At 45.8% G+C, this 24,942-nt stretch overlaps 1 protein-coding gene across 2 annotated transcripts in view; it reads left to right on the top strand.

Annotated features, from left to right (window-relative positions):
- Positions 1-9: 9 nt before the first annotated feature.
- The window catches only part of ERGIC3 (ERGIC and golgi 3), a 33,320-nt gene continuing 8,387 nt past the window's right edge, over positions 10-24,942 (top strand). The window contains exons 1-10 of one of the 2 annotated variants that reach the window (XM_063350468.1): positions 10-170; positions 303-373; positions 925-1,012; positions 2,286-2,405; positions 5,747-5,840; positions 6,699-6,864; positions 8,494-8,551; positions 18,651-18,665; positions 22,441-22,472; positions 23,126-23,222. In XM_063350468.1, coding sequence (XP_063206538.1) covers positions 83-170; positions 303-373; positions 925-1,012; positions 2,286-2,405; positions 5,747-5,840; positions 6,699-6,864; positions 8,494-8,551; positions 18,651-18,665; positions 22,441-22,472; positions 23,126-23,222 — 829 coding nt within the window. In that variant the 5' untranslated portion in view covers positions 10-82. The remainder of the gene's footprint in view (positions 171-302; positions 374-924; positions 1,013-2,285; positions 2,406-5,746; positions 5,841-6,698; positions 6,865-8,493; positions 8,552-18,650; positions 18,666-22,440; positions 22,473-23,125; positions 23,223-24,942) is intronic. The other variant, XM_063350470.1, reaches the window with a different exon arrangement.

Raw genomic sequence — 24,942 nt, 5'->3', positions numbered from 1 at the left:
GGCGGTGCTGACTCGGCGGGGCGGGGCGGGGCGAGGCCAGGCCTCGCCGGAAGCCGGGTTCGATTCCGGGCCGCGCGGCGCCATGGTTCCGCTGTGGCGGCTGAGGCGGTTCGATGCCTTCCCCAAGACCCTGGAAGACTTTCGGGTCAAGACGTGCGGGGGCGCGCTGGGTGAGGGCGGCTGGGGGCCGGCGGGCGGGCGCGGGCCTCGCCGTGGGTCGGCGGCTGGCCGGGGGGACGTTGGGGGCGGGCGGCGGCTCGGGGCGGTGGCGGGGCTGACGGCGGCTCTCGTCTCCCTGGCAGTGACGGCGGTCAGCGGGCTCATCGTGGCGCTGCTTTTCTTCTCGGAGCTGCAGTACTACCTCACTAAGGAGGTGAGTATCGGCGACGGGTGGGGGCCGAGTCCCGGCGGAGAGGCGGCCCGGGGCGGTCTGCCGTGCCTCCGCACCCCCTCCCGGCCGCCGCCTCCTCCGGACTGCCTGGGCAGCAGTTTCCCCCACCGCAGAGCTACCGGGGGCCTCGTCTTCCCCTGCCCGGTCGCCTCGGCGCGGGGAGCCGGCTGCTCTCCCCGGCGAGCTGCTGGCGTGAGGGGGCTTGTGGCCTCCTGAGCGCGGTCGCCCGGGGGTGGCCCGGGGTCTCTGCCGGCTGTCTGCGCCGTGTGCCGGCAGGGAACGCACAGCAAAGAGAGAAAACGCCAAGGGACCCCCCCCCTACCCCCAGTCCTAAGATTCCCGAGTCCTCGCCGCATTCATAAGTCTCCCAGGGCGGGCGGTAAGCTGCCGCGGGCGGTGCGGGAGGCAGCAGCTGGGGTGTCTCACAAATCCCCCGTCTTCAGAATGGGCTGCCGAGCCAGAGCAGTCAAGGGAAAGAGGCCTTAGGATTTGCCTCCAAGTGAAACGGGACCCTTTTTTTTCTTTGTTCCTAGGTTCATCCGGAATTATATGTTGACAAATCAAGGGGAGATAAACTGAAGATTAATCTGGATGTTATTTTTCCACATATGCCTTGTGCTTGTGAGTCAGGCTTTTGACTGCTGGGGATCGTTTTCACGCTTGCCAGATGCCCGAGAGACTCCATGTGCCTGGTGCTTCCAAGAGCTGCGCTGCTGCTTGGGCCACCGATGGGGAGGAATTGGTGATCCCGTGTGGTTACGCGGTGATTCCAGCCAGGCCCACTGGGCGCTTAAGCCAGCGCTTCCAGTCAGGCAGCAGTATTTTGCTAGTTTATAGATGAGGACAAGGTGTACAAACCCACTTACTCTTCTGTGTGGTGTTGTACTTTGTCAGAGGGTGCTGTAATACTGAAAAAACTGGCACAGAGTTCACTCGGCACTCAAGATTTGACTGTATTGTTGTTGAAAAGCTTTAGATTCTCCTTTGGAAGTTACTTGACGAGGTACAGCTTTTGCGTGGTTTTTGTACTTAAATTCTGACACAACTTTTAAAATTTCTCCACAGTTTTTAAAATCAGAATGAGTGTTAACAATCTGATTGCCTTTTAACTAAATTCAAAATAGAGTTGCAGGATAAAGTGATTGAAAATTGCAAATCTTACTGGGTATTACTGCTGTGCACGTTATCCGACTGTCCGCTGATTTTCCCCGCCTCTTATTCTGTTGTAGTAATTCCTTTGGGTAACGCGCTGGGCTCTGAATGCAGTGAGTCTGAGTTCCTTCTGACCACCCAAGATATTAGTGGTCTTTGCCTTCCTCACATTTAAAAGGGCGTGGGGAGGCCAGTAAGACTGGAAGCCTCTGCTGTTTTGTGCAGAGAAGCTGTTGGTTTTGTAAGAGAGCGTGTAGGCAGTCAGTGTATCGTGGTGCTTTGACACCAGACAGAGACCACAAACCTTCTCAGTCGTCTTTCTGAAAAGGGATCACGAGGAAACACACTGGCGGGGAAGGGGGAGGGTGAGGGGGTAGAGGTAGGACGCAGCTTTCAACTGATTTTAAGCTCAACTCTGGAAAATGGTTACGGGCTTTGAGGGTTTGGGGGTTTTGGCGAAAGTGTGTTTGCCTTTGAGGATAACACTTCCTGTGGCAGCTGGAAACAGTCCTTCTTGTACATCAAACCCAACCCCGTATTTGGAAGGGTCGTTTAGGCTGCTGCAATGTGCGTTTTATTCCCTGTACGTCCCTTAGGCCCAACCATACGCATTCTTCCAGTTTGGCACACTCTTCCCCCTGGCCGAAAGATTCTGTATTTTCACGGGTTGAATGCTTCCAGCCTGCCACAGGGCATAACAAATGGGCATTTACAGACCACTTTCCTTGCTCGCTGTTTTCAGATTTGAGCATTGATGCCATGGACGTAGCAGGAGAACAGCAGCTGGACGTAGAGCACAATCTGTTTAAGCAACGTTTGGATAAAGCTGGCAATCGCGTGACTCCGGAGGCTGAGAGACATGGTAAGATGCTTTTCTGCCTTTCTTGGATGGATGCTCTCGTAGTCTTTCCATCACTGCATGCACATTTTGAGATTTACGGGAGCAAGTGACAGCTGAAGAGCGTTTAAACACCATAAACTCTTGAAGAGTTTATAGGTCCCAAATGTATTAAACTGGCAGATCATACAAGCTTCTGTTGTACTCGCTACTTTTGCGGGGCCAATCTTTGCCTCGTCCCTCTGAAATTATGACAAGGACTCACGGCTGCATTTCAGGAATAAACCTCCCGAGTTCATGGTCTTTGATGACTAGAAAGGAAGCAGCTGTTCTGGCCAAACTTGGCTTTGGTTGTATCTTTAAATCACAGTGGGCTGACAAATGGGACGAGCTGGTTAGAGGAAAGAGCCTCTCCCCAGGGAAGGCTCCAGCCACTCAACCCTTAAGCCTAAACTTGCCCCTTACTGCAGGTACTTTGTGTGTGTTCACGCATACCTGATAAATGTATTTTAGTTGATCTATTGATTGCAAGTTGTACTGAGTGATCCTTGACTATGTAAATCTCTCCTCTGCGTTTTTTACATGTTTTGTCTCATTGTTGTACTTTGATACAAACCAGAAAGGATTCTGGCAAAGTGTTACAGTCGAACAGGCATACTGTCCTGATTTTTCCTTTCCAAAACATGAGCTCTTTATTACCTTTTCTGGGCAATAGTGTAGTTCTGCATATTAGCATGAACTAAATTTGTTGATTTGTATCACTCAGATTTAACTTTTCTGTTCTTGATGTTGAAAGGCTAAACTAAGCGTTCGTACTGCTGTGTCACTTAGCAGCCCTTCTGTGTTCAGAGGTTGCGGTGTTACAAATTTAACATCTAGGGACAAAACCAGCTTTTCTGTATCTAATTCTCTATTAACACATGTATGCCTCCTGCCTTACTCGTATTGCCAGTCTCCATTGGGATTACTCTGTCTGCACCGGTTGCTCTGACTCCTTATATAAGCAACGGAGAGGAAGGGAAACTTGCAGGGAGTGAACTGTCTCGGCTGGAAGAGGCATTTTTAAAAGAGATCAGATGCATTGTGTGCAGCAAGCAATTTCGTCTGCTGTCCAGAAAAAGCACAAAGCTAGTTTGGTTTTGATCACCCATGTTGCAAGTTAGATCAGAAGTATCCACCCGTGCTCATTGAACTGTGATTATCTGTTTCTATTAGTAACACTGACATTCAATCCATTATTTAGATGGCAGCTATAGCAGTATTGACCTTAAACCAGGGCCCCATCCCCGGAGGTGTTCAAGGCCAGGCTGGACGGGGCTTTGAGCAACCTGATCTAGTGGGACGTGTCTCTGCCCAGGGCAGGGGGGTTGGAACTAGATGATCTTTAAGGTCCCTTCCAACCTAAACGATTCTATGATTCTGTGAAATTTAGTAAAGCATACCCAAATTTTATGGAGTGGTATCTGGAGGCTTTTCCTAATCGTAGTTACATGAAAATAGTTAACAGCTTAATGATTTATATGGTAGGTTGCATTGTGTGCTTGGATGTCATCTTATTTCCATTGAATGATAATAAATGATTGAATTCTTTAATGGTGGGTCTTAATCATTTCTTTCCCTTTAACGTGGATGGAGTTTTACAATTTCACATATCATATCTGCATGCGCATTGAGGACCATGTTTCATATCTGCACGCGCATTGAGGACCATGTTAACAGCAAGAAACCCTGCATGTAAAGTTTTATGTACTGTAGTTTCTTTATAGTATCTAAACTGTGCATTACCTCTGGATGCTGTCTCTGAGACAACTCAACAGGCAGCTACTGATTACATTTAAAAAGCTGTTTCTCGTTGCTGTATCTTGAAAGACTCCATTGTACAGATGTTCTTGTCCAATTGGAGGGAATCATGGCTTTGACAAAGTGTAGCAGTTATTAAGCTCTATTCTTCCTGACGCTATCTTTTAGCGTAACTGCAAGATTAAAAGCCATACCACTTCTTAAACAATGAATTCCTAAGCGCGCTTTCAAGTCCTTTAAATGTTGTAAGCTTCAGAAAGAGTCTCACACCGTTGTTTAATAATGGGTATATTTTCCTAAAAGTTTATATTTGCTTGTTCATAACTACCATAAAGTATTTGACTAAAGAAATAAGGTTTATGATTGATTTTCACATGTATTTCGTACTTGCTAATTAAAATCTCTTTTCTTCTGTGGCTAATACAGAATACAGGCATCTTTAATACTTACTTCCATCCACCTGTTATACCTCCCAATCTCAACGAACAAGGCCCTGATAACGTTTTATCCCCTCAGCAACGTCTGACTATGTACCTTATCACCTTCCCAGCACAAGTTATCCAAGGAGCCACCTTTTCAAGGCTTATTCAGGGCAGTGCAGTAGTGCCTCGATAGTGAGCCTCAGAGGGCTTTTGTAACCCAGCAGACTTGGTCCTGTCCTTCAGGGTTTGTGAGTTGAAACAGCCTGATTTTAAGGGGGCCTTTTATAATAAGAGCCAATATTTTTGAAAGTTGTAGATACAAAATTCCTTGGCTCACTTATTCCTGACTCCAAAACTTGCAGACCTTTGATATTTGTTTTGGTTCTCGACAAAACAGAGCTCCTGTTTGAGGTTTTCTTAGGCATCTCCTCCCCTTTGGCGGATTTCAGCTCTCATCTCCTCTGTTACAAGTCCCTCTTCAGCCTTCTGCACATAAGAACATAAAACTCTGTGAGTTCGTGCCCCAGACGCACGGTGGCTGCACATTCAACACATGTGTGGCACGGATACTGTCAGAATTGTGAAGTCACGAAGAAGGTAGAAATTCCTTGGAGGTTTCTAGTGAGTGGTGGTTAACACTTGCGCCTTGTCAGCATTGTCATCCTGGAGGACTGGGTTTCAGTTTTCCACTCAGGAGACTTCCACTCTGATCTTGTTTCGTTGGAATGTGTTCCCTACATGCCTTGGAACGGGATTATGTGTTATACGCTGTTGGCTCCGTTGATTGCTATTTAAAATTTTGGTTGTGTAACAGGTCCGGTATCAGTTGCGGTGTACTGATTTGGTCTGCTTTAGATAACATTTTAACAAAGCCCTCGTGGAAGTAGCATCTGATCAGTGCTACAGCAAGGCTTACAGATAGCCAGTTCTTTCTGCGGAGGGTGTTCTTGACACGGCAAATGCTATTCTGCTTCTTGATCTTCACACGTCAGCAGGCTCTGCGTGTACCATTTCAGGTGGACTTTGCATGCAGGATGTGCAGCTTCCGACACAAAATCATTGTGTTCGTGTGTAGAATAAACCAGGAGTACAGTGTAGCATTTCTAGACATGCCTTATCACTTTGAATCTTTTTTTGTCTTAGAGCTGGGGAAAGAAGAAGCAAAAGTGTTTGATCCAAATTCTTTGGATGCTGATCGCTGCGAGAGCTGTTATGGGGCAGAGTCAGAGGACATTCGGTAACCTTTACACCTTTTTGTATTTTAGCGCTCAAATTGATAGAGTTATGTCGCATGCGCTTTTTTTCCCAAATGTCTGTGAATGTCTGTGCAATGAAATCCTCCTGGGCATGTGTTGAGAGAATGACGAGAATTGGAAACAACAGTTGTCATTTGGTGTTTCTCATTCCCCCTACCTGCAAATTCTTGTAAGAATGGATCCGTGGTAGTCCATAGTTCTGGACTATCCTTCGCTATTACTCTCTCTGTAGTAACTTGGTTTGTCCCATCTGTCAAGTTGCGTCCTTCCCCAGAGATGTTTCCGTCTTGAGGGATTCATGATTCCAGCCTTCAACTTTTTCTTGGTCCAGCAAAACATGGAACCAAGAAAGAAAAACATTTTTTTTCAGTGACCAAGGTAGAATCCAGAGGTAGAAAAGCAATGAAGAAAGTCTGCCATTAACCCTCCTTCCCGTTTTGACAGTCTTGGAGTAAAAACAGAGAAAAGGAGGAATAAAAACGGGCAGATGCTTTGTTCACCCAGGGGAGTTCCAAACTGCTCAGAACTGTGAGACACTGATGTCGGTTTTGTAGTGAATTTCTTTGCCAAGGAGTGTCTTGGCTGTCTAAATGGACAGGCAGAGTCCTCTTCAGACTCAAGCACTGCATTGAGACAGCTTGCATCCTCATGCCAAAACCTCAGAAAGTACATCAAGAAGCTCGAACTCCTTCAGGAGCATTAGGCCAGCTTTTAAGGTCCAGTCCATGATGTTTGCTTTATTGCTTTATTGAAGAAAAATCCACTAAGGATTTGCGTCCTGAACTTGAGCATCTATTTCTAGCGATGCGGATGGTAAGATAGTGTTTGTGCTTTTGCAGGTGTTGCAATACTTGCGACGACGTCAGAGAAGCATACAGGCGGCGAGGCTGGGCCTTCAAGAACCCAGATACCATAGAGCAGTGCAAGAGGGAAGGGTTTAGCCAGAAAATGCAGGAACAGAAGAACGAGGGCTGCCAAGTGTATGGTTTCCTAGAGGTCAACAAGGTGAGAGATGGATTTTGTTGTGAACCTGCTGCATGATGGTGGTGTCTGTGAAAAGGCAGAGTTGGGACGTTCCTCTCCTTTTCTAGCTTTACATGTTCATGGGACTGTAATATAATAAACCCTGGGCTCAGCAAGGTAGTTGTGCCCGTAGAGGTGCAAGTTCAGTAGGAGAATCGGGAAGAGCAGTGGGAAGGGGATAATTCTCTGTTTCGTTGTGTGGGCTGGTAAGAAGCATGCCGGCTGGAGAAGCTTAGCTTTTCCTGCCATCTATCTAGCGAGTCTTCTTGCTGAGGTTTCTGGAGGAAGTGAGGCAGCTTCTTTGAGGTTAGATTGTCCCACCTGCCCTTCTAGTCTTAAAGCAGAGAGCACCAGAGGGTGCTGGAGATAACAGTAACCAACAACTCGCCATCAGAGGTGCTGGAGAGAGTGAAATGTTCTCTTTCTTTTAAAAAACAGTGGAAGCAAGATTATTGGAGTTGGTAGCCAAAGCTGAAAATGCTCAGAGAGGTGGTTTTTGCAACTGGCAAAAACATCTGAAAATGTAATATGAGATATACCGGATAACTACGTAATTACCCTGTCATTTGGCAGGTTACCAAACCCAGAACACTTGGACACGCAGGTTACATACCCAGGTACATTCTAGAGGTCAGGGCCAGGCAAATATTTTTTTCTTTAATTCAAACTATATTTTTTTTACACATTTGTGTACTCTTCCTGGAGACCACATTCTTTATTTCTGGAAAGTAAATCTTTTACTCAAAGCCAGACATTGTGGTTCCAGCATCCTTATGGGACCCTCCATCACAATGTGTGATGAAAAGGAAAGCTTGAAAGGGTAATGCTGGAGGTAGAAAGGGTCCAGTGGTGGGTGTCGCTGGGGAAATTTCTGGGGGCCATTGTGTTATACACTTGGAATTTTGCACATCTTTCTCATCAGGACTGCAGTTAACATAAGCAGTAGGTTTGCACAGACGTCAAAGGTGTAGGATAGCCCCTGAGCTTGGGACATTCAGATCTTCCAGGGGAGAGTGTGTGTGATTGCTAGTAAGTGTCCATGAGGACTGGCACCTAATGTCCACATCCCTTTCAGATTCCAGGATGAAATTTTAACAACCTTTTGTCTTTCGGGGTTTTTGTGGGGTTTGGGGTTTTTTTTTTTTGTAAGTATAGCGCTTTATTTTTGCAAGCAGCTTATTTTCATGGATGCATACGTAGGATCACTGTTGTTTATTGTATTGAGGTTTTGTTACCCTGCTCACTCTCCTTCTCAGTTACTTTCTCCACTCATTTTCTGTGATACCTTTTTGTATTTCCTGCAGCAGGAGTCAGTTCCCTCCCAATAGTTTAATTCCTTCTTCTTCGCGTTTTTATGTCGGCTAAAATGATCTGCATAGAACAGTTATTATCAACATCAGTATGTAATTATGGCTTTCCACATGATTGCCTGTGAGGAAGACGGGAAATTAATTTCTCTGTTAGGACAATATCTGCTGATATTGTCACCTATGAAAATGAGTTGCTTGATATATATCTTGTTTAAACAAAAATTTAAAGATCCAACACCAGTACGACTGCTTTATTTATATACATTCAGACCTTTTAATGAAAGATTACTGTCTCTTGCAGGTAGCTGGAAATTTCCACTTTGCACCAGGAAAAAGTTTCCAACAGTCTCATGTACATGGTAAAGTATTTTCTTTTTCTTTCTTATTGCAACCTTTAGCTTCCAAGCGTATCTGATTGGGGTTTTTTGAGTATCTTTGCATTGTTATCCATGGTAACAGCAGCACTGCTTCAGTGGGGTGGACATTGTTGAAGTTTTGTTACAGAGGTTTAGAACAACTAGAAAAGTGTTTTCTGGAGGTGCTGACACATGGGTGTGGAAGAACTTGGAGGAGGAGAATGATTCTGGGCCGTCTCTCAGTCTCACTTGTTCCACAAAACTTTGCTGGTCTACTGTAAAACATCCTCAGGTGTTCGGTTCAGGACCCGAATATCATTATCTCTGGAAGGTATATTTTGGAGAATACCTCAGGACAATTTTAAAGCAATTCAAAACTTTAGAGTAAAATTTAAGTTGTAAATGACTTTGTCAAGTACAGATATATATACGCACACAGCAGCCAGAACAATAGTGGTAGTTTATAGAATCATAGAATGGTTTGGGTTGGAAGGGACCTTTAAAGGCCATCTAGTCCAACACCCTCTGCCATGAGCAGGGACATCTTCAACTAGATCAGGTTGCTCAGAGCCCTGTCCAGTCTCACCTTGAATGTTTCCAGGGATGAGGCATCTACTACCCCTCTGGGCAACCTGGGCCAGTGTTTCACCACCTTCATCATAAAAAAGTTCTTCCTTATATTTAGTCTGAATCTACCCTCTTTTAGTTTAAAACCATTACCTCTTCTTCAGTTGCTACAGGCCCTATTCAAATGTCTGTCCCCCATCTTTCTTATAAGCCCCCTTTAAATAGTGAAAGACTGCTATAAAATACAGAAAAAAAGACAAGGTGTCATAATGCTCAATACGATTATGGTGCCATAGCTTTTCTGTGGAGTAACAAACCCTCTGAGAGGTGGCCCCTAGCTAGCTGGTAACACACACGTTGCTCCCAAGTCCTTCTCCTCAGGGCTGCTCCCAATCCATTCTCTGCCCACCCTGGATTTGTGCCCGGAATTGCCGCAAGCCACGTGCAGGACCTTGCCCTTGGCCTGGTTGAACTTCATGAGGTTTGCACGGGCCCACCTCTCAAGCCTGTCCAGGTCCTTCTGGATGGCATCCCTTCCCTCCAGCGAGTCGACTGTGCCACACAGCTTGGTGTCGTGGGCAAACTTGCTGGGGGTGCACTCAATCCCACTGTCCGTGTCTCTGACAAAGATGTTAAACAGCACTGGTCCCAGTACTGACCCCTGAGGAGCGCCACTCCTCACTGGTTTCCACTTGGACATCAAGCTGTTGACCACAACCCTTTGAGTGTGACCACAGAGCCAGTTCCTTACCCACCGAGCAGTCCATCCATCAAATCCATGCCTTTCGAACTTAGAGACAAGGATGTCATGAGGGACAGTGTCAAACGCGTTGCACAAGTCCAGGTAAATGATGTGTTGCTCTCTCCTTATCTACCAATGCTGTAGCACCACTGTAAAAGGCCACCAGGTTTGTGGCCCTTGGTGAAGCCGTGTTGACTGTCACTAATCACATTCTAATTTTCCATCTCTGCCTTAGAAGAGTTTCCAGGAGAATTTCCTCCATGATCTTGCCAGGCACAGAGGTGGGACTGACCGGTCTGTAGTTCCCCAGGTCTTCCTTTTCTCCCTTTTTGAAAATGGGGGTTACATTTCCCCTTTTCCAGTCAGTGGGAACTTCACCAGACTGCCACGACTTCTCAAACATGTTGGAAAATGGCTTAGCAATTTCATCCGCCAGCATCCTTGGGACTCATGGATGGATTTCATCAGGTCCCACGGACCTGTGTACCTTCAGGTTCCTTAAATGGTCTCAAACCTGATCTTCTCCTATAGTGGGCGGTTAATCCCACTCCCTTGACCTGCTGGCCACGCTGCTTTTGATGCAGCCCAGGATGCGGTTTGCATTCTGGACTGAGAGCACACATTGCAGGCTCATGTCCAGCTTTTCATCCACCAGCACCCCCAAGTCCTCCTCAGGGCTGCTCTCAATCCATTCTCTGCCCATCTTGCGTTTGTGCATGGGATTGCCCCAACCTAGGTGCAGGACCTTGTACTTGGCCTTGTTGAATCTCATGGGGTTTACCTGAGCCCACTTACTGAGCTTGTCCATGTCCCTCTGGGTAGCATTCAGGTCCCGCTGGATGGCATCGTGTCCCTCGGTGTGTCAGCTGCATCACTGAGCTTGGCGTCATCCTCAAACTTCATGAGGGTGCACTCAATCCCACTGTCAATGTCATTGATGAAGGTATAAAACAGTATTGATCCCAGTATGGACCCCTGAGGGACACCACTCATCACTGATCTCCATCCGATCATTGAGCCGTTAACCCTCTGGATGTGACCATCCAGCCAATTCCTCATCCACCGAACAGTCCACCCATCAAATCCATATCTCTCCAATTTAGAGAGAAGGATGTTGTGGGGGACCATGTCAAAGGCCTTACAGAAGTCCAGATAGATGACATCAGTGGCTCTTGCCTTGTCCACTGATGTAGTCACTCCATCATAGAAGCCACTAGGTTGGTCAGACAAGATTTGCCCTTGGTGAAGCCATGCTGGCTGTCTTGAATCACCCTGTCCTCCATGTGCCTTAACATGGCTTCTGTCAGGATCTGTTACGTGATCTTCCCAGGCACAGTGGTAAGGCGACTACATCAGTCAGTTCCCTTGAGACTCGTCTGGTCAGGTCCCGTAGACTTACAGAACAGGTTCCTCCGGTGGTCTCCAACCTGATCATCTTTGACAGTGGGAGGGACTTCGCTCCTTCAGTCCCTCAGTTATATCTTTAACAGGGACTTGGTTAAAAATATTTGTGGTTTAATGGAATGTTTGTGGCAGTTCCCTGGATCAAGTTTTTTAAGCGTGAAATTTATAGTAAAGGTTTCACAAAGGGCTATAATTTCAGCCTGATCTTTCCCCTCCATATCACTCACTCCAGTTTAACCTGTACCACTGAGGTAAAGGTTGGGGGAGGAGGTGAGTGTGCTTTGCGAGAGTAACTGGGGTTAAGCTTTTGAGTGCAGTTTCTACAGATGGAGAAGCGCTCTTGTGGGGGAAAAAAAAGCCACCACAAACAACCACCAAAAAAGCACCTGTTTTCCACCACAATATTATTTTTTGTTAATAATAAAATGTTTCACTTCTTTCTGCAGAACTTGCTTTGTGTGCTTAAACTAGCATAACAGCAGCAACGTTACCACAGCCAGTGTTTACGACTCGTGTATCTAAGCTAACGAGAAGCATCTCTGCATCGCATCTGTTCTCTGTAACAGGGATGAATGCAAGCGGGCTGTCCCGAGGGCAAGTTCTTGGTGTACGTAGAGGAGAGGGTGAGGTCAGGATGGCTCTCTAATTGCACCTGCCCCAGAAGTCTTTCACAACTGAATTCAGAATTCCGTAGGAAAACGCAGGTGAAAACCAGAAAGGACTATGTTGTTACTGCAAACCTTTTGGAGGGAGAGTTAGGAATATTGGTGTTTTGGGGACAATGAAAAGGAGTAGGATGATGGGCAAGACAAACTTTCCACTTTCTGGGAATTCTGTCACATTAAATAATGAGGAAAAAAGGCCCCTAATACTTTTCTCTATGTACAACTGTTTTCAGCTCTTGGGATCTCCTGAGTCTGTTACGGCCTGTTGAGATTCCTCAGTGGCTCTCTTTCAGGTACTTTTCCCATCTCACCATGAACCCATGTAAACATTTTGCATTTACAAGGCCTTCAGTAGGTCTGCTCTGCTCTAAGAAAAAAACACCTCCCCTCGCTTGGTTGCTCCCACCAGCTGTATCTGATGGCCCTTGTTCCTCGCTGCCTGCGCTCCCTGCCTCTAAGGGTGTTGTAGACCTTTCGTGTGCCAGCCTACGGGCCGTGGCTTTCCCAGGCTGAAGAGTCCCAGCTTATGCAGATGCTCCTTTGTGGAAGCCACTCCACCTCTGAGCTTCCTTGCTGGATTTCTCTGAAACTCTTTCAGTTCAGCTCTGTCTGAAGGTACCAGACTGCACCCAGGATTAAGGTCCAGGCTGAGCATGATGCAGGCAGCGGCATAACGATTTTCTTCCTTTTGTTCTCTCTTACTTTCCTAGTTATTCATAACATCTGATTTCCTTTTTTCCCAACCTTTTCCTGGGCAGTGTTTTCGTGGCACAAACTAACAGCCAAGGAGTTTTTCTTGAGCCCGAGGGAAATGGATAGCTCAGGGCCCGTTTTTTTTCTTGTATGTGAAGCTGAGACTGTTTTCTGCCTCAGTATAACCTTTCTTCATAATCCTTTTTTTGGTAGTTCTTTTTTGTTTGTTTGCAGAAATAAGGAAGGTTTTTTTCCCCCTTTAATTACAGGTAAAGAACTTGACTAGTATTAGTCAGAGGAGAGAGCTCTGTGAGGTATTTCCAGAGCTACCCTGGAAATACCTCATTTCCACAGAAGAACTTATACAAATGTTACGTTAATGCTCAGTCCTATTAATACACTTAACAGAACGTCACGCAGGATGAACTTGAACGTCTGAGAGAAGTCTGAATATTCCAAACCGTTATCATCAAAAGCCATGTTAACAATCCACTCAAAATAATAATTTTACTAGACCTATCTGATACAAAACTCTGATGACTGACAGTATTTTTGCTACTGCCTTCTGTTCCAATTGGAATCGGTAGAGAATAGGGAGGGTAAACAAGATTGTCAGTACTGTGGGAGGTCCGTTCCGTTGCACGGCTCTCCTTGCCTACGTGGCTGTATGATATTTGTACAGTGGATGGTTGGACCTGAGTCCGTACTTTCATTTTTTGGTGCTATTCAAATACTGAAGCTAGCACACCAGCTTTTTGTTCCTTGCGCTGTTACTCTCTCCTTGTCCCGAGGGTTACTGTTGTTTAATCGATCTCCAGCTGGGGAATTAGCACAGGCGTTCTCCTGACGGCACGAAGGGTCCTGTTCAGAAGCACTTTGTAAATCTGACCATAAATGTAATCCTGAGTGGAGCTCCTGAACTTCTGTCATGTGCTTGGTGTTAACATCTTCAAAATGGTAACTTCTCTCCTGGGTAGAAGCAAGAGCGAGTTGAAATTGCTTTTTCCAGGAAGTAGAATAAGAAGTAAGAGGAGAGACGGGGCTAACACACATGCAAACCAGAAGAAGCGCTGAATAAGGTGCAGTTTTATTTCCGTTTAGTTATGTTATGCTCATGCTCTTTAGAGATGCAAGTGTGTTATCTCATCATAGGGTAACATCTGCTGAAAGATTCAAACCATGTTTCACTTGTGTTTGGCATTCTAAGTGTCCTGAGGGTTTTTCGTAAAAAAAATCAAGCCCCTGATGTCTCAAACTCTCTCAGAAAAATGCATTACCAAAATCTTGTGTGACCCCAGACTTATTTCTTAACTATCCTTATACCATGTGATCTTTATGACCCAAGGGTATCTGATGTTCTCCTGATAATTTTCATTTTCTTTTTTTTTCTTTTTTTTTCAAAGTACGCGTTTGGTATTGTTATAACACAAATTCGCCTTCGTGTCTTTGTACAATATTCATGTGTCTGAAGGAACTAGAAACACCGGAAATGCTGAAAAACTAAAACGGGGAGGGGGAAGTTTGTCTGTTTGTAAGAAAAAAGTTATTTTGTCCATTTTGTTTCTGCGTGCATGAATGTTAAATCCAGGTGAGATGATTTCGCTTCCCTTGTTGTTTGTGTGTATGTTTTCCTCTGCTTGTATGTAACCTTTGGTCTCATGTTCTTTTGATCTCGGTTCCATGTTTATACACCGTTCTGCACAGTCAGTAAATCAACTTTGCATTCCTTTTGGTTTCTCATAATCCCCAGGCCCTGAAGGAAGTGTAATTTGGAAACTGGGGGAGGGTGTTTTTCTGTCTTTAGGTAACTGAAAAGAAAGGTCCATCTCTGCTGGGTTGATGCAAATTTTTATCCGTCCATATTCACATTGCCAGTATACCTAGCTGGAAGACTCAAGAATTGATGAAGTTTAACTCCTATTGTGTCAGTAAAAGACGTACTACTACTGTGCTTTCCCTCCTGGCTGGTTCACGAGTAAGGAGATGCTGTGTTCTTCTCAGCTGACCATTGGAGGCTGAGCACTTTATTCCTAGAGGTATTTCTGCAGCATAGACTTTGTTCATATTTTATCTTAGTTTTCATCATTTCTAGATGCTTTAGTGTGTGTTGCTATTCGTTCTTCATCTCGGGTCATCAAAATGGTTCTCTCTAGGAGAATTCATGTGGCTGATCTTATGCCTTTGTGCCATCTACAATGGTAATTACCTTTTAGGTGGTGCATAAATATACTGCTTGTGCTTCTTGGACAGGTGCTGTGTCTGTCTGTCCTTTGCATGCTGTGCTGCCAGAGAATTCGAGCTGAAACTTTGTGAATTTGCTTTTGAAGGAAATCCCAAGTTATTGGAAGCACTGAAAACTGGTTGGTTTAAGCCTGCACTGTGATGATGCTCCATCTCCGGTGCCAGAGAAGACCCCCACTCATGAATGTCATATCAGCTGCAAATGGGCTTGTCTTGTTCCTGAGCTCATCTGTGGTCTGCTTGCACTGAGAAATCCCAGGTCATTAGGAGGAGGACTGAAGCAGGTCGTGAGGAGGACTGAAGCACTTCCAAGCAGACTTTCTGGCACTGAAACTAGTAGTACTGGTTCTCCTGCAACAAGGGAAAACCAGAGTCAAACGATATTCACAGATATTGATACTTACAGTTCCAAGCAGCAAAGCCTCAAGCCCTGATTGTTCGTGTGGTACTCGCTGAGATTGGGCTTGCTTCACTGATGTTTGCTTTGAATCTTGAACTGAGATTTTATGCTCAGTTTATGCAGGGTGCTGCAGGTTTTGGTGAAGTTACCTCTTTCACGTCTGCCTCTGCAAGGACAGCCTCCGGCACCAGCTGTGCCTGTTTGTGATTCTGGATATCATATTTTCTTTGCAGCAGTTCACACCTCTCCTTCCTTCCTGCCTCAGAGAAAAGAGGAATGTTTGAATGATCTAGCTTTTTAACCTCCTGATGTTTGTGCTTCGGGAGGTGCTGCTATTTCTGTCCACGCAGCACCCATCTCCTGCTTCAGCTGCAGTGGTTGGCAGCAAGTTTCCAACGTGTGGAAGACAAACCTTAGCGATAGGTTTGTCGGGAGAGAGATGATGGTCATATCGCTTCCTTCTTCCCTGCCATGTTTCTTCTAGTCTTCTCATTCATCTCTTAGTTTATCTTCGGACCATTCTGTTGCTGGGGTGTCATCATGATGATGTCCCAGAGTCCCCATGTGATGTCCCACACCCGGTGTGCAGACGCCAGTACGCACACAGAGTAGAGGTATTATCTATTTATTTAATTTCTGCAGACATGGGTGCTAGGTGGTAATCCACAAAGCTAGCACACCAGCCTAAAAACTCTTAGGAATATTTATACGGTTCAAAACACAGAAATACACACCCTTGATGATAATTATTGGTTAGTACCTTATCTTAACAGTTTCCGTTGGTTAGCACAGCCTCTCGCTCTCATTTAAAGTTACAAGGCCCTTTAATTGATGTGTGCGTGCTCCAGCACTTCAGGGCGGGGGGGCTAGTCCAGTTCAGTCTCCAGTTGAGTGGGTGGTCGCGATCTCCCACTGGCACCTTTACCTTTCCCCCAGTTACTGCAAGTTTTTGTTGACTTTATGCCTTATCCAGCATCTGTCTGGTTTTCAGCCAGTTTCAGCGCCTCCTGTGGTGGGATGTTCCTTATTATCAGCCTTCTGTTCTTCTTCAAGGGTGTATTCGTTAGTAAGGCATTTATTGTTTATACCAAGTGTCTGGTTTCACAGGGCCTTGTGACCTTTTTAAGCTCTTTATTCTTACTTAATGAGAGATTCTACCTTTTATAATATATTTTACCTTTTTAAAAGTACGTTCCACCTTCTTAAAGTACATTAATCACTATTTTTCAGGGAAGGCATTGCCAATCGTGCTTTATTGAAAGCCAGAGAGCTTTTCAGGACTCCTTAAAATGTATCATTAAATTCCTTCCATTCCCTAGGAAAAAAACTGACGCTGATGACAACATTCTGGACATCCTCTGTTCTAAAGACACCCTCTCAATGATCGTGACGATTTCTGTGGGTGAAGCAGTTCTGTGTGTGCTCCGAATTTTGTGGTTTTCTTACACCCTACATGGTCAACTGGAGGAACAAAGTTGTCTTTGAAGGCACTATTTTTATGATTGCCATTTGTTTTCCTCCTCATTAGCGGTGATGATTGTGGAAGGGAGAAACCCAAGTAAGCTGCTCTTTGAGATGGTGATGGCTTTGGAAAAGGAGCTGCCTATTTAGAGTCACTGAGCTTTGCCTAGATACGCATGAAGCTTTGTTAGCTCTCCAAGAGCACAGATTCACTGGTCTGTTGTTCATTAATGTTCTGCCTACACACTTGAGGGAAGGTTTATTCCCTTTTTTACTAGATACTTGTTTGACAGGCAGAATCTATTTGAAATCATCCTTGGACACCATGGATGACCCCTAATAACCTCGCATTTTACATACTTTTTAATGTTTTGAATGCTGAATTGCAAAAGGACATACAGTCTTTGACTGAAGACTGGTTGTCATTTTTTAGGTCCCTTGGTGTCTTATTGGCAACCAAGAGCAAGTGACACTAATTCTTTTTTCTGCAGACTGCAGCCTCTTTCTCTATTTCTTTTACTGGAGCCCTACTAGTTGTGAGACTGTTTGTATGGCACAAATTGTATTGTATTGTACAGATACCACTTCCTCATCTCAGCTCTTCTCTTGCCCGTCAACGTTCTTGGAAAAAAACCAATGTGGGACTCAGTCTCCATCAGTTAAGGACACCATTTCAGCGTGGAGGAGATCCAGATCCTCTGGTTGATCACCTGTACGATATTCCTTCCACGGAGTGTGTTTGTGTGAGCTCGTTCTAACTTGTGTCCCAAAGTAGTGTCTGCTGGGGAATTAGCTGTTTTCATCCCCAAACTGAATACTGGAGGCTGAGATTCTTACTTCATCCTCAGCATTGCTAAGGACTTTTCTTTTTCTGCTGGTAAACTCCTTTCAGATTTTGGTTGTCTTGGTGCTGAAAGAAGCAAGGTCTCACCCATTTCTGTGCGGGGGGACAAACTGTTTTCAAGTTACATCAAGTTTGTTTTGGAGACCACAAATGTGACATTTCCGTTTGTCACTGGACTACAATCTGTCAGAGCTCAAGTTGTACTGGTTGTGGGAATCCCTAATGTTTGTCAGCCAGCCATCTGGAGTCTCTCCGTACCTTCCATACCTTCTCCATACCAAACAACATGCTGTTGCAGAAACACCGTCAGGGATGTAGCATTTGGCAAAGTGGATTGAAATTGCTGCATGAAGGGTTCAAGCGCCCACCTCTGAGGAGGTATGTCTGTGACGGTTGTCAGTTAGTCATGCACGGTGCTGAATAAACGTGAATAGTCTTGCAAAACAAACAAGAAAGGAGGTTACTTAACCTCCTTTGAGAGATGCCATCCGAACATACATTTCCCCTGCCCGTTATCCTTCCAGGTATTCGTTCACCTCTGTTGGGATCTTGCAACAGAATGAACCAAAATGACCTCACGGTTTGCTACCTTCTCGGTGCATCAGATGTGATTAAAGCAGCACAGGACCGATAAAGATCAAAAATTTGTTACCCAGCTTTGAATGTTAATATGTTGTGAATGTAAATCTCGAGTGCACTTCTGGATGGCTTTGGTTGCTCCTAAAATGACCTTTCTGTTACCTTAAGACTGAAAAAGAATCTAAATACGACCAGCATTGTTACCTGGCATGCTGCTTTAGAGCTCACTTAACATACATGGACATCCTGCTGTGTTTTTCTTTTTAGTGATTAATTCCTGCATTTGAGTTTCCTGTTACTCTTGAAATGATGGCTCGTCCATATATATCAGTTCTTTGGTTAGCTAGGGAGCCATTTTATGTGGTCTAGAAAGCACACCAGCAAAGCTGTTACTCTTCCCCTTTTTGGTACGAGTTTTAAATGCTGCTCTGTCTGAATCTCTGTATCTTTTAATTTTAAGGATCTGAATATTTCTCTTTTCTCTCCTACTCTGCTCATTTTTGCAGTGCACGCTGTTGAGAGTAAGTGTTGCTGTATCCTTTCTTCCCCCTCCCCCCCCCCCAAACTGCAGAACTAATGTAATTTCTGTTATTTGCTGTGCCCATAAATCTCCTTTGGGAGGAGCTATTGATCTAGGCTGAGATTTGAGGCTTCCTGAAAGCTAAAAGGAGAGCCATCCCAGGTCATTCTGCTGTGGTAAACGAGGTCACCGGACGGAAAAAGCTGAGAATCTTTGTCTTAAATGATTTTAATATATCAGTGTTGGAGATAAAGTGTTGGCAGATTATTAGGTGCTCTATGCAGATAATGTAATTGAGGGGGACATGGTGACACTTTGGAGAGACTTCTGCCTTTTGAAGTCAGATGGGATAATTATCTTATTTAATCTCATTGTACAACTGGCCAGAGAATTTCTCCTGGGCGTTCATGCATCCAGCCTGCTAATCTCAGAATACCTGGTGGGAGAGTTTCTGAGGGTTTGTAAACTATTGGATTTTTTTTAAAGGGTAATCACAGAATCATGGAGTAATAGAACGGTTTGGGTTGGAAGGGACCTTTAAGATGATCTAGTTCCAGCTCCCCTGCCATGGGCAGGGACACCTCCCACTAGATGGTGGTAATGAGAAGAGCCTGGTCCCATCCTCCTGACACCCCCCCTTTCAGTATTTATAAGTGTTGATAAGGTCCCCCCTCAGCTGTCTTTTTTCCAGACTGAAGAGACCCAAATCGCTCAGCCTTTCTTCATAAGAGAGATGTTCCAGTCCCCTCATCATCTTCGTAGCCCTTTGCTGTCCCCTCTCCAGCAGTTCCCTGTCCTTCTTGAACTGGGGAGCCCAGCACTGGACACAGCACTCCAGGTGCGGCCTCACCAGGGCAGAGCAGAGGGGGAGGATGACCTCCCTCCACCTGCTGGACACACTCTTCTTGATGCACCCCGGGATGCCATTGGCCTCCTTGGCCCATTGCTGGCTCATGGTCATCCTGTTGTCCACCACGACTCCAGGTCTCTTTCCACAGAGCTGCTCTCCAGCGGGTCACCCCCAACCTGTCCTGCTGCGGGGGGTTATTCCTCCCCAGGTGCAGCGCCCTACACTTGCCCTTGTTGAATTTCCTTAAGGTTCCTCTTGGCCCAAATCTCCAGCTTGTCCAGGTCTCTCTGGATGGCGGCATGGCCTTCTGGTGTGTCAGCCACCCCCCCCAGCTTTGTGTCATCGGCGAACTTGCTGAGGGTGCACTCGGTCCCCTCATCCAGGTCATTGATGAAGATACTGAACAGGACTGGACCCAGTACTGACCCCTGGGGAACACCACTCCTCACTGACCTCCAACTAGACCCTGTCCCCCTAATCACGACCCTCTGAGCTCTGTCTTTCAGCCAGTTCTCTATCCACCTTACTGTCCGTTCATCAAGCCCACTCTTCCTAAGCTTCCCTAGGAGGATGCTGTGGGGGACTGTCGAACGCCTTGCTGAAGTCAAGGTAGACAGTGATGTAAATCTAGTATAACAGAACACATGATGTAAATCTAGTATAACAGGTTAGTCAAGGACTGGTCTTTCTCAAGTGCTGCCCTTGGATTTCTGTGTTACTGCGCTGTAAGTGTAAGATTTGTCAGCCTTACTAGTCCTCGGCTCCCACTTCACATGCTAACAAGTGTGACTGCCCGAGCATTCGAGCTGCAAACGCCATAATCCCGCATGGGGTTCTAAGAGCACGGCTGCCAGGAGGAGCATCCCTGTCCCTCCCCGTGCATTGCTGCGCTGCGCCAGCACAGGCATTCGTGCGGCTGCGTGATTAACCTTCCTTTGGAGCTGCCCTGGCTGGAAGAATAGCCTCACATAAAGCAGTGGCTACCTTTCAGCCTCTTGCGTTCTCTGATGTGGCTCATGACCGAAAGGAGGGTGGGACAGGAACGAACCATCAACAGAAAGATCGAGGGACAAAGACTGATTCCTTTGGCAGTAGGTCCAGTTTAAATGCAGATCCACCAGCACCAGGATCTCTGTAGAACTTTATTTATGAACTGAAGGTTTGCCTGCTGGTGTCTGTAGAAAAGGCAGCAGGACTTGACGCTTCACTGACAGATAAGCCACTTAACTCTTGGTTTAAGTGCAAATAACTCTTGGTTTAAGTGCAAATAACACCGCAGTGTGAAACAGGGTGTTGCTGGTAACTGTTAAGAAGAACAGCATAGCATAATCCCAAGGCCACTTCTCCCTTCTTTCCTTTCCCTGCCCACCATTTCACACCTATTTCCAAATTTTCAGGAATTTCTTTTTGAAAGCCAAATGAGTTCTTTGGTTCAGTTGCCAGCGCAGCACACGAACTGCTGTGCTAGTGGCAGCGATCAGTCTGCGCGCTTGTCAGAGACAGCGACAGGAATATCTGAAGCCAGTGCAGCTCTGAGCTCTTTGTAAGGCAGAACTCTTGCCTTAATTCCAGTGAGTGCAGCCTTAGTTTCTCAACATTGAACACTTTAACTGTGAAATGCAAGGGCCTCTCCCTAGATCAGTGCGTTAGGAGAAGTATAGTTAGGGCTTGGAATTTACTTTTCTAACTGTGCGTTCTCTGTTCTGCATGTATGTATCTTAGGGTTTAGTAAGGGTTTTCTCTAAACACAAGTAATGCTTCTGGTGTTTAATTGAAAGATGTTAATAGGAAAAATGAGTTCGCAGCACACAATGTTTTAAAGGAGAGGCCAGTTTCAATCAGTTCTTCAGCCTTGCAGCCTGTCTTGTGCTAGGCTGTGTATCAGAAACCCTTCAAGGCAGCAGAATTCCTAATCTTTGTCAATCATGTGGCAGCACTTGGTGATCTGACTCCATCAGCTCCTGAAATAATAGCCCATGATTTTTGAGGTGTGCTTTTCTTTGCTAAGGTGAAAGGTGAGGTCTGGCTTCCGTGGCGTGTGAATTTACCTGTTAAAATGCGCTGCAGCTCTCTGGCTACTGTAAGATGATTGTGCGATGTTTGGTAAACCTGGTAGGAGCCGTACTGAAACTGAGTTGTAAGTTATATTTTCATCCTGAGGCTGATGCTTCTGGCATTGCATAAAGTCACTTAAGTAGCCAACCGAAAGATATCTGTTGCCTCCCGTTGCCCATATCCCTTCTGGAGGCGTGCGGTGCTGCTGGCGTCGTCATATTGCTGTACGCAGGAAGGGCAGAGAGAGGGCAGGCCAAATTCCCCAAATCCTAGCACCGGTGGCAATCATCTTGGCCCCCCCAGTGGCTTGCAAATATCTCCGCAAAGACCTTTCCTTTCCCTGCGTGTTCTCCGGGCAGCAGTAACGAGGCTGATTGATAGGCAGAGCGCTGAGATTTGCTAAGACGACAGTCATTTCTTAGGGTACTTGCATGTGATATTAAGGCATGTGCTCTGCATAGTTGTTAGTTTAGATCTGTTGTGCCGCTGTGTTTTACAGTAGTTAGAGGAGTTACGTGTATCAGGTGGTGACTGAGACACCAGTGAAGTTTTCCTTGCTTGCCCTTGGGATCTTGTTTTTGCCCTAGATTAAGAATACGTTCAGGTGAGGACTGGAATACTTAATATGAATTAACCCCAAATTAAAGTTACTTTCCTTCACCCTAGCGGTGTCTAGTCTATGTCAGGAGGGGGAATTGCAGCAGTTTTATCTATCACATGCCCTACTGCAAGGAAGAGAGAAACCCAGGCAATTTTCTTGCCATTTTAGATTGCGATGGAAATGAGAGGAGCTCCCTACCTAGAATAAGGTAAACAGATATGCTTGTTATCGCAGTCTGAACTATATTGTTAAACTATTTTTCTATTACAGTTCACGATCTGCAGAGCTTCGGACTTGATAATGTAAGTGCTCCCAAGATGGCGTTCTGGTTCTCTTGGTCTTCTGGATTTCCCTGCCTGTGCCGCATTGAGATCCTGGTGTATTGATCCCAGCTGGATTTGGCTGTATAAGTCTGGGCAGAACCTGGAAGCTGCTTTCACACGGGTCTCTGAAGTGTGTTCTGTGACATCTGCATGTTGCTTGGCAAGCCTGTTCCCTTCTTCCTGAGACTGCTTTGCTCCTTAATCTGCGCTTCCCAGTTTTCTGAGGTTGACATTTTCACCACTGCTTCTGGATCTGTTGGAGTTTACCTTGTGCCGGGAGGAAAGCAGATGATACCCGTACCAGTGCCACCAAGGCAGCTGGCAGCATGATGCTCCTATGGCAGAGAGAGGAATGGCGGGGAGAGCCCGCTCTGTAGATGGGAGGGAAGGGCACTGGGATCTGGGGATTTCCAGCAGCAAAGGGAGAAATTCCACATCTTGGAATCTCCCATGAATAAAAAAAAAAAGAGCAGGTGCTTTGGAGTTTACTGTTAGGACACACAGAGTAAGGGAGGACCTGTCCCCGTTCCTGAGCCACACTCAGAAAAATATACAAATAATTAACTTTCAACCCCTTACCTTGCCCCTGGGATGCTGTGCAGTTGTTTGAGTTATTAACGTTTCTGTTTCAGATCAATATGACGCACTATATCAAACATCTCTCGTTTGGAAGGGATTATCCAGGCATTGTGAACCCTCTGGATGGGACGGACGTCACTGCACAGCAAGGTAAAAGCCAGCTGAGAGAAATCTCTTTTTAAGTGCCTGTATTAATGAGTGTTAGAAGAGAACAGGAGCAAATTTCCTAGTCTTTAACAAGAACCCTGACAGCATTGTGTAAAATATAGATTCCTCCACCTTTTGCTCTTTCTGGAACAGCTGCGTCCATTCATCTGGAACAAATCTGCCAACGTGTGTTGATTCTGTGACCTTTCTGAAAGATCTCTGTTTTCAGTGTTCGGGGATGCACAGCAGCAGGTGTAGCACATCATTATTAAATGTCTGCATCAGGTGTAGTGCAGGGAGAGCCCTGTCTATCTATTGCATGCAGTAGGAGATAACCAGAAGATGCAGAATAGGGGAAAAAAATGCCTAATTGATAGTGGCTGGAGAACCGTGCTGTATGCCTGGCTGTGATCTACCCAACAGTAACGGCTGAACAGCTGCGGTGAAGTTGAAATATTGCTGATCTTTCCTAGATACCTCCAGTTGGCTGGCTTGAGAAGGAAAGGCAATTCTCTCCTCATGCTACTGCTGCTCAAACTGTAATCTTGTTTTATTCACACAAGACTGTGTGCATTTTCCGTGAAACATTCTGCGTTTTATATGCAACTGCAGAAATTAGTTATTTTTTCAGATCTGTGAAGTCTGCAAAGTTTGTATTTGCAGGTACTTGGGGTACTGTTGTGTAATAAAGCTTGGAGAAAGAAGTTGTTTGCTTTGAGGTGGTGGCAGGATTGTTAATCGTACCTGAATACATTATTTTAAATTTTCCACCATTGATTTACATTCTTGTACCTAAATCAAAGGATGGTACTTAAAATAAAATACAGAAAAAAGACAAGGTGTCATAATGCTTAATATGATTATGGTGCCATAGCTTTTCTGTGGAGTAACAAACCCTCTGAGAGGTGGCCCCTAGCTAGCTGGTAACACACACGTTGCTCCCAAGTCCTTCTCCTCAGGGCTGCTCCCAATCCATTCTCTGCCCAGCCTGGATTTGTGCCCGGAATTGCCGCAAGCCACGTGCAGGACCTTGCCCTTGGCCTGGTTGAACTTCATGAGGTTTGCACGGGCCCACCTCTCAAGCCTGTCCAGGTCCCTCTGGATGGCATCCCTTCCCTCCAGCGAGTCGACTGTGCCACACAGCTTGGTGTCGTGGGCAAACTTGCTGGGGGTGCACTCAATCCCACTGTCCATGTCTCTGACAAAGATGTTAAACAGCACTGGTCCCAGTACTGACCCCTGAGGAACGCCACTCCTCACTGGTTTCCACTTGGACATCAAGCCGTTGACCACAACCCTTTGAGTGTGACCATAGAGCCAGTTCCTTACCCACTGAGCGGTCCATCCATCAAATCCATGCCTTTCGAGCTTAGGGACAAGGATGTCATGAGGGGCAGTGTCAAACACTTTGCACAAGTCCAGGTAAATGATGTCTGTTGCTCTTCCTGTATCGACCAACACTATCATGCTGTCGTAGAAAGCCACCGAATTTGTCAGGCATGATTTGCCCTTAGTGAAGCCATGTTGGCTATCACCAATCACCTCCTTGTTTTCCATGTGCCTTAGAAGAGCTTCCAGGAGAATTTCCTCCATGATCTTGCCAGGCACAGAGGTGAGACTGACCGGTCTGTGTAGTTCCTCAGATCTTCCTTCTTTCCCTTTTTGAAAATGGGGGTTACATTTCCCCTCTTCCAGTCAGCGGGAACTTCACCAGGCTGCCATG

The sequence above is a fragment of the Chroicocephalus ridibundus genome, chromosome 12 (assembly GCF_963924245.1).
Source record: "Chroicocephalus ridibundus chromosome 12, bChrRid1.1, whole genome shotgun sequence".
Lineage (NCBI taxonomy): Eukaryota > Metazoa > Chordata > Aves > Charadriiformes > Laridae > Chroicocephalus > Chroicocephalus ridibundus.
Note: the sequence above shows the minus strand (reverse complement) of the source record. Positions and strands in the feature narration are given on the sequence as shown.